The sequence below is a fragment of the Balaenoptera acutorostrata genome, chromosome 5, assembly GCF_949987535.1.
Source record: "Balaenoptera acutorostrata chromosome 5, mBalAcu1.1, whole genome shotgun sequence".
In the NCBI taxonomy this organism is placed as follows: Eukaryota; Metazoa; Chordata; class Mammalia; order Artiodactyla; family Balaenopteridae; genus Balaenoptera; species Balaenoptera acutorostrata.
In genome coordinates this window covers 80,830,654-80,843,425 of record NC_080068.1, presented here as the reverse complement: position 1 = coordinate 80,843,425, position 12,772 = coordinate 80,830,654, and the positions used below count along the sequence as shown (strand labels likewise).

Genomic DNA, 12,772 nt, shown 5'->3' with positions numbered 1-12,772 from the left:
TCGGGACCCAGTAATAAGAGTTACAATAACATTTTTAAGAAGCAAATTTCTGCTCATTTCATAACTTTTTTCATGTATTATTTGAATACTATTTTTTTTTAGAATATCTTACCAATAATCCTTGTTTAATATATTCCCAAATTCCACATCTGGTAGTATCTCTTCATTTTTAAACTGACTTTTTGTTATTTGGGTCTTAAAAATCGGTAGCCTTTTAGAGAGATTGAATATCATCAGCTTTACTTCGAAGTTAGTGTTTTCAGCCCTTACAGTGGGGTGAGGGAGGATGGGCACCTGATCCCAAGATTATATAAATCATGTGCTGATTATATAATCTGCTGCTTCCACCAGTGTCGTGATGGCACATGGGCACTGCTCAGGTGTACCCTCCTCAACGCGGTCTTCCCGCTTTCCCTTTGGACTTAGGTCCCTGTTGGATCTATGGGGGGGAAAAGACCCTACTTGTTTGGATCACAGGGTAATCTCAAAGACCTTGTATTGAATCTTTGGTTCCCATGTAAACACTGGTTCCTGTCACTCTGTCAAGCTGCCGCTGCATCTCAGACTCTTGGGATTGGTTGTTTGCCTCTCAAAACAGGCTTGAGAACAGTAGGAAAGTAGAGTAGGTCAACACGGCATATGGTTGAGTTTGCATGGACAGATGTGCTTGAGAATAACAAGGACAGTCTTTTAAATTGGTTCCTGAATTATAAATGTGGTATGCAGATGTTTCATGGTTGTGGCTGGGATTGAGGTACATTTAGCAAATGGTCCTTTTCATGAGATAACACATTAACCTAATTTTTAAAGCTCTGATTCTTATCTTTCTCTGAAGTTAGCTGGGCGAGGACCATTCTCTTTGCTGTAAGCATCTTACAGCGTCATCACTGATGTGGAGCACCGTCCAGCACAAGTGGCTGTAGAATCCCCTTCTGTGCAGAACATTCAACATTAAATACATACATATGTTATGGTTCTTCTGGTTTCAGGTTCTCTGTTTCTTCTCGTATTTTTTAATGACACGGATAATTTTTAAATATTTTATTTCGAAGCTTTTAACACACTGTGGCACATGTAAAATGATCCCCTCTCTGATATAACAGGTCCCTAAGCCCAGGGTGGGAGACGCTAATGTTGAACTGCTGGCCAGTGGAATCTGCTAGTTTTAGACGTTGACTCCTACAGTTTGTCGCTCCTGACTATTGTGCTGATTGCACAGATGCTGTACTGAATCTTGTAAAAGTAGCATTGTTTCTAAATACTGTAGGGAATGATAGAGTCTGGATGCTTTTGGAAATCAGTAATCAGTGTGTGTGTCTGTGTGTGTGTGTGTTTTGAAATATTTACACTCAATGGAGCTACACCTGATAGCCTTACAATTTTTCCTTCTACCTCTTTGAAAGACAATGTGGTTGTGGCTATTTAAGAGTGCCATGTGAGGGTCTACATGGGTATAAAGAATGAGCTGTGAATTCCCAGCTCTGCCAGCACCCACAGAACTTACCCAGGGGCTCCCACTCGCCCTGTGTGCGTGGTAAACATCTCAGCTCCCCCTGCTCTGTTAAGAGCAAGTCTTCTCCAGCAGGCAAATATCCCATCATTTCACGATGCAGCACCCCAGCTTGATTATATATTAATGTTAATGTTTGTTTGTAAGCTTTCTTTTTTTCCAGAAATGTGTACTATGTGGACCTAACTCACTTTCTGTGTGTTTGCTTTTCTACCACAGACACGGGAGCAGAAAGACAGGCACTAAGAGAAAACGTGTATCCTAAATTAAGAGAATTCTGCAGAGAAAACTATGGATTAGAATTTCAGGTAACGCTGATATTAATTTCATTTTTAACTATGTCAGCTAAATAACTAATGTTTGTTTCTTGTCACAGTTTGGGTGTTATAAAATATAAGTTTTAAGCCCCAAAATATTTCATTTCTTTAAGCGTGGGTGAAAAGAAACACTGGAAAATGGAAGTAAAATATTTAGTCATTTTTGATGTTTTGCACTTTTATGCTCTGCTTCTTGGACCCTACCTGGTATTGGCTCATCTTTTTCTTCAAATTATGTTTATTTGCTTTTTTGCTAACCTCCACTAATGTCAAAAAGGGCAAGGTTGCTGAGCACCTGCCTTTAAGCTGGCATCTCTAGAAATGTTTTGCATCAAAAAATTGGGACCAACTCTCTCCCGAGTATTTCTTTTTAGCAGCTTGGTCAGTCCTTGCCTTCTGTCCTACCTTTTAGTTTTTATTTGCATTGAAGAATGTCCTTTTTCCCAAGCATTTTGGGAATTTACCATTTACCAAAAAATAAAAAAAACCATCAGCCTTTCAAGAAACAGTAACTGTGCATGTCATTGCTAAAATTCATAAACATCCTGGCATCTGTAGACACTATTGATGAGGCCACCTAATAGAAAAGTACTAGAAGACATTGGGCATATCTTAGACATCCAAAAAAATTTTTTAAGTGAATGGCTCCTGCAACTATAGATAGCGTTATTTAGTCAGAATTCGTCACCTTCATTTGCAATGGACATCTTAACTCTCCAGTGCTATCCTAACTACACGTTTACATTGTTAAGTAAGGACTATGGACTAGAGGTTTGTGGTGTAAGAGTACAAAATGTGTCTTTGTTTTTTTTTTTTTTTTTTTACTCTTTGGGTTGGGAGAGAGTTTTCTGGGTTTTTTTTTTTTTGAATTTTTGAATTTTATTTTATATTTTTGTACAGCAGGTTCTTATTAGTTATCCATTTTATACATATTAGCATATATATGTCAATCCCAATCTCCCAATTCATCACACCACCACCCCACCCCCCTGCCGAAAATGTGTCATTGTTAATGGAAGAAAATTTCACCCCTCATTTGTTTCCTTCTGAATACAGTTGACCCTCAAACAATGCAGGGGTTAGGGGTGCTGACCCTCTGCGTAGTTGAAAATACACGTATAACTTTACAGTCAGCCCTCTGTATCCACGGTCCCTCTGTATCCGAGGATTCAACCAACCATGGATCATTTCATACTGTAGTATTTACTACTGAAAAAATCCACACGAGTGGATCCACACGGTTCAAACCTGTGTTATTCAAGGGTTGACTGTAAATATTTTGTCTTGGTATACTTCATAGTGCCTTCTAATAGAATGTATAAAATAAGAGTTTCAAAATGGCTTTGATCTCAATGCATAGTGTCCATTGGCAGCAAGCCATTGTGACACACATATTGAATAGTTACTCATAAGTCACTGTTTACTTGAAAAATCATCAACCTAAATTCCTTGTTGTGAAGTCAGCACTACCTTCTCTGAGGAGTCTCGTTCTACTGATAACAAAGTCTCAACTGTTAATAATTCTGATATGTCAAGGTTCCCAAAGACTTAGACATTCCTTGGGGACTCAGTTACTGTAAAGAAATGTATCCAAGCCTATTAATCCCATCTTTGAGTTTATTTGGGTTTGCATCACTTTTGTCAGTAGAAGAAGGCTGAGCTACAGAACAGCCTCCATAAAACATGGAATTGATTAGGATTAGCTGAGGGGAAAAAAGGAAAAATATATTTTCTAAATTTTAAGTAGGTACAGGAGAAGACAGATAAAGCCAAAGGAAAACTATAGAAGGCAAGGTCCATAGAAGAAATTGATGGCAAGGATCATTCCAGGCAGGTGTATTGAATCAGTCAGTGAGATACTGGACAGCAGAGGAAACAGCACTGGGTAAAGCATGCCATGGAATTGAGCCCCAGCTCTTGACTGTGAGTGACTTAACCCACCCGCTGGTCCTTTAGTGTCTAAAATGGGGGTGGTGACAGCTTAACACATCTGAGGTTGTGTTTAGAATACAATATGCAAGGTTGCATTTGCTTCCCACCTTCCAAAGTAGGTTGGTTATAGAGCTCCCTGAGGCTGTGTTTACTAGAGAGATGGTTCTATTTTCTCAGCTGCAGCAAAATGTGCCAGAAGCTTCACAAAAAAACGAATTTAGCCATACAGTGTTCTGGATTCCATCTTTGTGCATTGGACTCAGGAGAAACGCATTTCCTAGAGTTACTCAAATATACCAGTCTATTTCCTGCTTTCTTGCCTTTGCTGTTCTTACCACCTACAATGCTTTTCCATCTGGTTCTTCCCCTGCTTCATCTCCTAAGTCCTACTCATTCCTAGGACTCTTCCTGTCTGATCTTAAGTCATGCCCCTCTTCTCCTTGCCCATTTCTCTGCAGCTATGTGTCCTCCATTTGGTCCCTTGAACACTTCAAGCCTATCCCATTTAAGGATTTTTCCCTGGCTGTCTCTCTATAGGAATGCCCACCCCCTCATCTTTTCATGGGTGCTTACTCACTGTCCTTCAAGTCTCTGCTGAAATGTCACTTCCTAGAGTTGCTTCCCTAATGACCCAATCTAAAGTAACCCCCTAGGTGTGCTGTCTTTTACATCATCCTATGTTAGTTATTTGCATAGAATGTGTCAGTGTTGGATATTTTTCTTATTTACTCATGTATTGGCTTGTTTCTTGTCTTTCTTCCAAGATTGTAAGTTCCACAAGAACAGGGACTTGTCTGCCTTTATGACAGCTACATCCTAGAATAGTGTCTGGCACATAGTAAAACTCCATAAGAATGTTGAATGAATGAAGTCTCAGCCCAAACATTACTTGCTTAAAGAATTGTTCTCTAATCCCCTCATTCCTCCCAGGTTATACCACATACCCTGCTCCCCTAAAGTCCTGTGCATAACTCCCAATCATTGATCCAGTTCATTTAAGAAGTGTTTATTGACCATTGACAACATGCCAGTCAACATTCCACATGCTGGAAATACAAGGAAAAAAACCATCAGACCCTCTTCTTGTGGAGCTTCCAATATTGTTGAGAGAGGCAGACAATAAACAGTAAATTTCAGTGGTAATAGATGCATTTTAGTGAGTAAATGCTTTTAAGAAAAGTAAAACACGATAAAGGGAGGTAGGGAATGCCAGGTAGTCAGAGAAGGACTGAGTAATAAGACAGTCTTTGAGCAGAGATCTGCAGAAGGTAATGGAGCAAATCATGCAGATGTTTTGGGAGGAGAATTCCAGACGTAGGCAACCAGGAAAAGGGTCTGGGGTGGGAATGTGTTTAGAATATTCTAGGCACAGTAAAGAAGCCAAGTGGGAATGGAGTAGAATGGAGTAATGAGTAAGAGAAATGCTTGTAGGAGATGACATCAAAGGAAGATGATACCTTATGGACTAAGAGTAAGGACTCAGAATGTTACTGAAGAAGAAGGGAAAGACTGACGGGATTTATGTTTAAGAGGTTCGCGCAAGCTTTGTGAGGGGACTGGAGTGGGGGTGGGGAGAGATGCCAGAAGCACTAAAGCAGCGCAAGTAAGAAATGATCATGGTGCAGACTAGAATGAGCGGCAAAGATAAGGAGACATCTGACTAGGTACGTTTTTCATCACCTGTCTATAACGTCTAAAAGTTCTCAGGACTGGAACTGTGTCTTATTCAACTTATCCCAGTGATTGGCCTACTATATGCCAGGTACTTGACTATTTAGTTAAATCTCTATTGAACTAAGTTGATAGACTGCAGAGTTACACTTTAAGCAAGGCCATATACTTTTTTCTCTATGCCTGTTTGCCAGACTGTTTTCTAGTATTTCCTTTATTTTTTCATTTAAACTAGGAGTTTTAATGAAAATGCACCAGCCTCTCTGATTATGTGAACTTCCACTCATTCCATGTGTAATATACATAGTTGACTGCTTGGAGATGGGAACATTAAATGGAAAGAATGTCAAGCCTACTCAGAGCAGAACACACACATGGCTCAGAGAAAGACAAGGGGTTTAAATAGGATGTTATTTGATTTGCCAGTGTTCAGTGAGTGCCCTTGACTATGGAGAAGAGGATCAAAAGGAAGAACAGGGGAATAAATTGGGAAAAATAAAGACAGATTGGGGTAAAAGCAGGTGGTGCAGGACCCAATAAAAAAAGGGCTTGTAATTTTATGCAAGCCCTGTTTTCAGATGTTTCCTCTCCATTCTTATTGCTGAGACCCTGATCTAACCTTAATTGCTTCAAAAAATTAGATGAAGGGACTTCCCTGCTGGTACAGTGGTTAAGAATCCACCTGCCAATGCAGGGGATACAGGTTCGAGCCCTGGTCTGGGAAGATCCCACATGCCGCAGAGCAGCTAAGCCCATGCACCACAACTACTGAGCCTGCGCTCTAGAGCCTGTGTGCCACAACTACTGAGCCCACGTGCCACAACTACTGAGCCCTCGTGCCACAACTACTGAAGCCCACACACCTAAAGCCCGTGCTCCCCAGCAAGCGAAGCTACTGCAATGAGAAGCCTGCACACCGCAACAAGGAGTAGCCCCCGGTCACTGCAACTATAGAAAGCCCACGCACAGCAACGAAGCCCCAAGGCAGCCAAAAATAAATAAATTTTTCTTAAAGCTATTAAAAAAAAAAAAAAAAGATGAACAAAGAGGATCTTAACTGATCTTGTTCTCTGCTTACCCACAGTAGGTTGCAAGTCCTGGAGGAAGAGACTAGTCCTCGCTTATTTTTAAGTCTCCGGGGCCTGGAAGAGTGCTTGACATTTACTGGGTTTAGTAAAAGTAGCAAGCAGAGCTGCCTACACCATCATCCTACTTGAGTTCTTCTATACATCACCAGAGTAACCTTACTTAAATGTCAGGTTGTCATTTCCTTTGCTTAAAACCTTATAGTGGCTCCCTGCTGCCTATGAGGTCCCTCTTTAATGTGATCCCAGCTGTCTCCCCAACTTCATCTGCCATTTTTCCCAACATAAACACTCCATGCCAGTTTGGCCATCCTCAGCCTATCCTTGGAGCACATCTTGCTGATCACTCATTCTTGACTTGAAAATCTCATTCGCTGTACCTATTGCAGTTCTCCCCTCTTATCAGAAATACCCTTTCTCCTCTACCACCTACCCTTCAAACTCCAGCCCAAGTTCTTGCTTTCTAAGAAGTTTTCTGATTCCCAAATATTCCCCCTCTACTCCCTGAACTCTTATAATCTGCCCCACCCTGCCCCCACAGGTACGCTGAGCAGGAGTAAACCTGATTGGGGCAGGGACCTCTAACGGGGGTACTTGATTGATCTGGGCGCTTAGCCACTGCTCCATTTTGAAAACGATTTCATTTCAGTCCAGCCACTCAACTTAGTTTCGTTCCTTAAGAATACCTTCTGATAGCAAACATTTTTAGTGGGCATCTAGTATTCCTCTCACATCACTTAGTCACCAAAGTTAATAACACTGTTCCTTCTTCTTCACCTTTAACATCCAATAAATCCCAAAGACCTACCTCCTAAATATTTCTCCAGTGTATCCCAGCTGTTCAAGTGTATATTACTGTCATCTTGACTATCGCAGTAGATATGCTACGGGCCTGTTTACCTTCATCTCGTCCTTCTCCTCCCCAGCCTCAGCCCTTCCACCCACCTGGACCACCTCGTCCACCCTCCACCATATTTCTGCAGTGGTCTCTCTGAAATACACATCTGACTCTTTCATCCACAAGATACATTCTGCACGTCTTAGCCTGGCATACGAGGTTCTCTTTTCCACCCCTGTCCACTGAGGTCTTGTCTGTCCCCTCCCACACAGGTAGCCTGTTTTAGCCTTTCTAATCTACGTTCAGTTCCCCAAACAAGTTCTTTTTTTCCCCTGAGTCTTCAGACCCACTGTGCCCTCTGTTTGGGTTGCCCTTAAACTGTCCCCCATGCCAATGACTAGAAAATTTTCTACTCATCCTTTAAGAAACAGTGAATTTCCTTCTTCAAGATTCCATAGTGATTTATTTCTAGTCTTTAATAGCCTCTGTCATATTGTTTTAATTACTTTTAAAATGCCTTTCCCCCTAACTGGAAGCTCATCAAGGTCAGAAGTCATATTATTTATATCTTTTTATCACCAGTCCTTTTTAGAGTACCTGGTTCATATTATATACATAATAAATGTTGATTAAAGTGAATTTATTGATTAAATGAATAAGACCCAGAAGCTGAGAGTCTAGACCACTGCTATGCAAAAGAAGTATAATGGGAATCACAGATGCAAGCCACAAATGCAATTAAATTTTCTAACTACGTTTTGAAAAGTAAAAGGAAGCAGAAAAAAAAATTTAAGAACATATTTTATTTAAGCCATTTTATATCCAAAATATCATTTCAACATAAAATCAACATAAAAATTATTAGTTATTTTATATTCTTTTTTTCATATGAAGTCTTCAAAGTCCAGTGTATATTTTACACTCACAACACATCCCAATTCAGACTGGCCACATTTTGGGTGTTCAGTAGTCAAATACTCCCATGTTGGACTGTAAAGTTCTAGATGGGAGTGGTCAGGGTGAGGCCATTCTAACAGGGATGAGAGCCTGACTGCCCAGTAACAGGTGTCCTGCTGCAAGTGATGGAGACTTAATTAGAGGAACTTCCGTAGGGAATGGAAATTCATTTGTACATGTAAAAAAAAAAAAAAAAAAATCCAGATAATGGTTAAGAAAATAATTTTTCACTAGTCAAATTAGTAACTTTTCCTTTTATTTGATCACTTTTGGACGTTGCATTAGTAGGGTGTGTCAACTAAAAAGAAAACACACACACACACACACACACACACACACACAATGTAGAAACTATGAGTCAAGTTTTTTGGTGTCTTACTGAGGACTATAGCCTGGGAGACAGCCTCTCAGAGAGCTCTGAGAAACTGCTCCAAGAGGTAAGGGGGAGGTCAGTACATATGTGATTTTGGCAAAAGGGGAACGTGCAACAAAGCACACATCTCGGTAGAAGGTTGCTACTAGTCACAAGGAACTGGTATGTTACTTAATGGTTTTAGTGCTTTTCTAAGTATGGGAAGATGCAAGAATCCAGGTTCATAAAAATTTTCTCCTGAAAATATCTAACTATCTGAAGGCCTGTTCTGCCAGGTTTCCCAGAGCACAGAGTGCCTCCTTCCTGATCTCGGCCCTGAACTCCTTTCAGGGTATGTTGAAGGTCATACTGCAACATGGCTGCAGTGGCTAGTGACTTAATTCTTGTAGAGCCAGATGGTGAGCAACATTCTTTAGTTGGCAGGTGCATAATATGAAATAGTTAATGCAGTGTTCAAAAGCACTGTGGAATTGGGGCTGAGTAACGATGTGAGGCAATGGACTAAAACTTATGGTCAAGCAGTTCATTTGCCTGCTGTCTGAAGACTTAAACTTTATTTGAAATCAAAAGAGGAAGGTGATGGAAACCTTATTTCCCAATATTAGATGAACAGTCCTTGTCTTGATGGGTGCCATTTGTTACCTTTTGCAGCTTTGCTAAAGATAGCTTTTTAAAAAATTCTCCCATAAGCCCTTGCAATTGAGTATAACAACTTGGTCTCAAAGCAGGAACTCCTATGCCGACCCAGCCCTTTTCCTTCTCTCCGGCAGGCAAGTATTGAGTCCCTAGGTGTGTAGGGAAGTGTGAGTGAAACCTGCAGCTCCAGCCAGCAGGAAGATCTTGCCAAACCTGCTGTCTGCCTCACAATGCCATTGTGGTGCCTCCTGAAGGCACCAGAGAGGAAGATGCTCATCCTTGGTGAAGGTACCTCCTGAGGCCCCTTTGGTCTAGAGTTTGTCCTTCTCTTCTCTGTTTGACATTCCATCTCTTCATGTTTCCTTTGGCAGCACAGGTCCAGACCTGTCCGCCTGTTTTTTTCATCCCTAGACCCCAAGGTAGATGTCATCTTCTGAAGCTGGTGCCTGTGCGTGAGTGAGTTCCCTATCAGCATCTCCAGCCCTCACCAGAGTTACATGAAGATAGTTGTTTTTTGAATGTTAAAATATCTAAAATGGGACCCATCCTTCTTCCTTTTCCCAATTTCTCAGTTGCTACTATTCCCCAGTCTTCCAGACTTTAATATTGTGGCTCATAGTTCATTCTTCATCCTTTACAACCTAGATCCAAATTGCACTGTTCCCCGTTGATTCACCTGCCACAGTGTTTCCCGGAAATTGGCCTGGTCTTCCAGTTTCACAAGGCTCTGTCTTTACTCAGGCTTCTGTTTCTTGATAGCTGAATGACTATGGCGGTGTCTTCTTGACCTTTCCTTACCTGGGGTGTTTTTGTGTTCTGGTCCAGACTGTACACAGCACAGCAGCTGCTCAAATAATCTTTACACCGTATTTACCAGATCATTCATTCTAAGATGCATTTTTTTTCACATTTTTACATCTCAGAAATCAGGATTCATCTTACAAACAAATGGTGTGTCATGGTGTAATTGGCAGTGTAATTTAGTGGAATGGACAATATTAGAGCAGCCTACTACTGATGATATTTTAAATTCAGTAAAATGCAGCACATTATGTAATTTATGGGGTACAGTGGAAACAGCATAAGTTTTTCTGTTAGAAAGACTAGGATTCAAATTCTGGGTCTGCAAATTTACCAGTCCTGTGACTCTGGGCAAATTGCTTGATTTCCCTGACACACAGTTGACCCCTCTGTAAAGTGAATGGGGTAGTATTTATCTTCCAGGTTTGTTACAAGAATTCAATGAGATGATGCAACATGCCTGGCACATGGAAGGCGCTTAACCAATGTTCATTTCTTTCTTTCACCTTTAAGTCTTTCTCCTGAACAAGAACCTAGTGTAATGAAATTATTCATATGCATTTTTCTTTTGCCCTTTTGAGTACAGTAAGAGACCTTTGATCAAGGCATCTGTCTGTCAGAGGGGTGCTTCATGTCTGGTGCAGAAGGAATGTAAATGGGAAGAATATTCAAGAAATATTGTCATGCACACAAGAAAGGATTATGTAGCAAGACAAAAACCTTGGAGGTCACACTATCAGCTTGTGAGAAGATTTCTCTAAATTCCTTAAATCACGTCTTTAGCGTATCAACTAGCACTTAGCGCTCTGACCCTGGAGATCTAATATGTAGAGAAGAGGGCCCAGCTCGTCAATAAGGCAGAGCCAGGACCTACCCAATGTGGTCTCTAGGAAAATGGTGGAAGGAGACAGAGAGGGGCAGAGTTCGGGAGATCTGCTTCCCCATCCCCCTTCTCCTAGTTCTGCTTCAGAAAAGGGGAGGTGGGTTAGATGAGTGAGAACAGGTGGGTGCATGGGTAACACTGAGGGCAGCTTACCTCTGCTCTCTACTTAGGACTCTGGAAAGAGATGGCCTTACAACAATCGTCCCCCTGCCCCTATCTCTGCCAACAGACCTGGGTGTGGCCATATCATGGCCGTGGCAGCAAGAGACCATGAAGTTTCACTTCCAAAGCTGCCCTCAATTACTGTGTGTCACATATGCTGAGTTAAGAGCCATTGTTAGTCTCCATGACAGGGAGATGTGACCACACAAAAGGGCTAGGGTGGAAAAACTGGATGGAGCGTGGGCCCAAGGCCTGGGACTTCTCAGCCCCAGGAGGGGAAGGTGGCCCTGGTTGCTGCAGAGCAACACCAGGCTCTGAGCAGGCCGAGAGGGAGAGGCCAGTCCGTGGGTTACAACTGCCCCAAGCACAGCCGTGCTGCCAGCAACCAGGCGGGCAGTGGGCATCGCCTGGGGACTGTGCCCTAGAAATCCATTTTTCCCCTTCAGGATATGAGGTCACCCAGACATCATGTTAGGAAAAGAAGGAGACTTTTGAAAGAGTCGGCATCTTGATTCAAGAGAGAATAAGCACTTAATAAAGAGTCCTTGGAAACATGAGTTCAAACTAAGGTTGAAACTGGATAGAACAGAAGCTCATTTTATCCTGATAACCAGAGGATAGAGACTTAGGCAGGAGACCCAAACCATTTTAGACAAAATAGAAAAGCTACATTCTCTATGTACATCCAAGTTGTAGGTCACGTGAAATTATGTGAGTCTTATATTAGCCTGACCTTACTAATAATTACTGACTAATAATAATTCCTTAATCTCACACTGAAGGTCCATCATCAGTTGTGTCCACCTGCTTTTCTTCCACTGCATCTTCACCACCGCCCTCCTGTTCTACTGAACCCTGTCTCCTTCTCTATATTCATTTTTTCCTCCTGACTGACTGCCTGCTCAGGAATCTCAAAATGCATTTTGCCTCCTGAGTTGCCAAAATACATCATTGGCTTTATAATTGATAGGATATGTTGTGATGCCCTTGGTCTTTTCTCCACATTGTCAACTAATCACTCCTTTTCCATTGTCTATTAATCAAATGTGTGCCTCTTTCTAAAATGAAATGCATCTCCCCTCATTGAATCACACATCATTTCACTCAGGCCAGCACTTCAATTTGTCTAGCTCGCTTTGCATTTTGATTCTGTCCATCAAAGCCTGGACAGGCCTTACCAAGTTCCTATTCTGTAAAAAGTCTTAAAAGCATGTTACATCATCCTGCTCCCATCCATGAGCCCGTTTATAAAAAGGGGAAAGGAAGATTAATAGAGAAGATAAAAGGGAAGGAAATCATTATGTCATCATTGACCTTCCTTGCTCCAGTTGAATTATAATATTGGCTCAACATTTCTGCAGTGTGGAATGGCTCTTCTAGAATTCTCAGGCCTTACCTCCCAAGCCAGTATTTTTGTTCCTCCTTTACTTTGTGCACATAGGCAGTTTTATATAGAGCAGTGGCATTGTGGCAAACTCCAAAATTTACTGGAGGAGCTATACTTTGCTGAACATTTAATTCTGCTAAATTGTGGCCATCAATTATGCCAACTCTGGAAATCACCCAAGAGGATTAGTCCCTCAATAAACAGAATGAGAGATCCCCAT

The 12,772-nt window shown here is 41.5% G+C and overlaps 1 protein-coding gene across 1 annotated transcript in view; it reads left to right on the top strand.

Annotated features, from left to right (window-relative positions):
- The window catches only part of NWD2 (NACHT and WD repeat domain containing 2), a 187,764-nt gene that overhangs the window by 73,991 nt on the left and 101,001 nt on the right, over positions 1 to 12,772 (top strand). Inside the window, exon 2 of the mRNA XM_007178834.3 lies at positions 1,730 to 1,818. Within this exon, the coding sequence (XP_007178896.2) occupies positions 1,730 to 1,818 (89 nt within the window). The remainder of the gene's footprint in view (positions 1 to 1,729; positions 1,819 to 12,772) is intronic.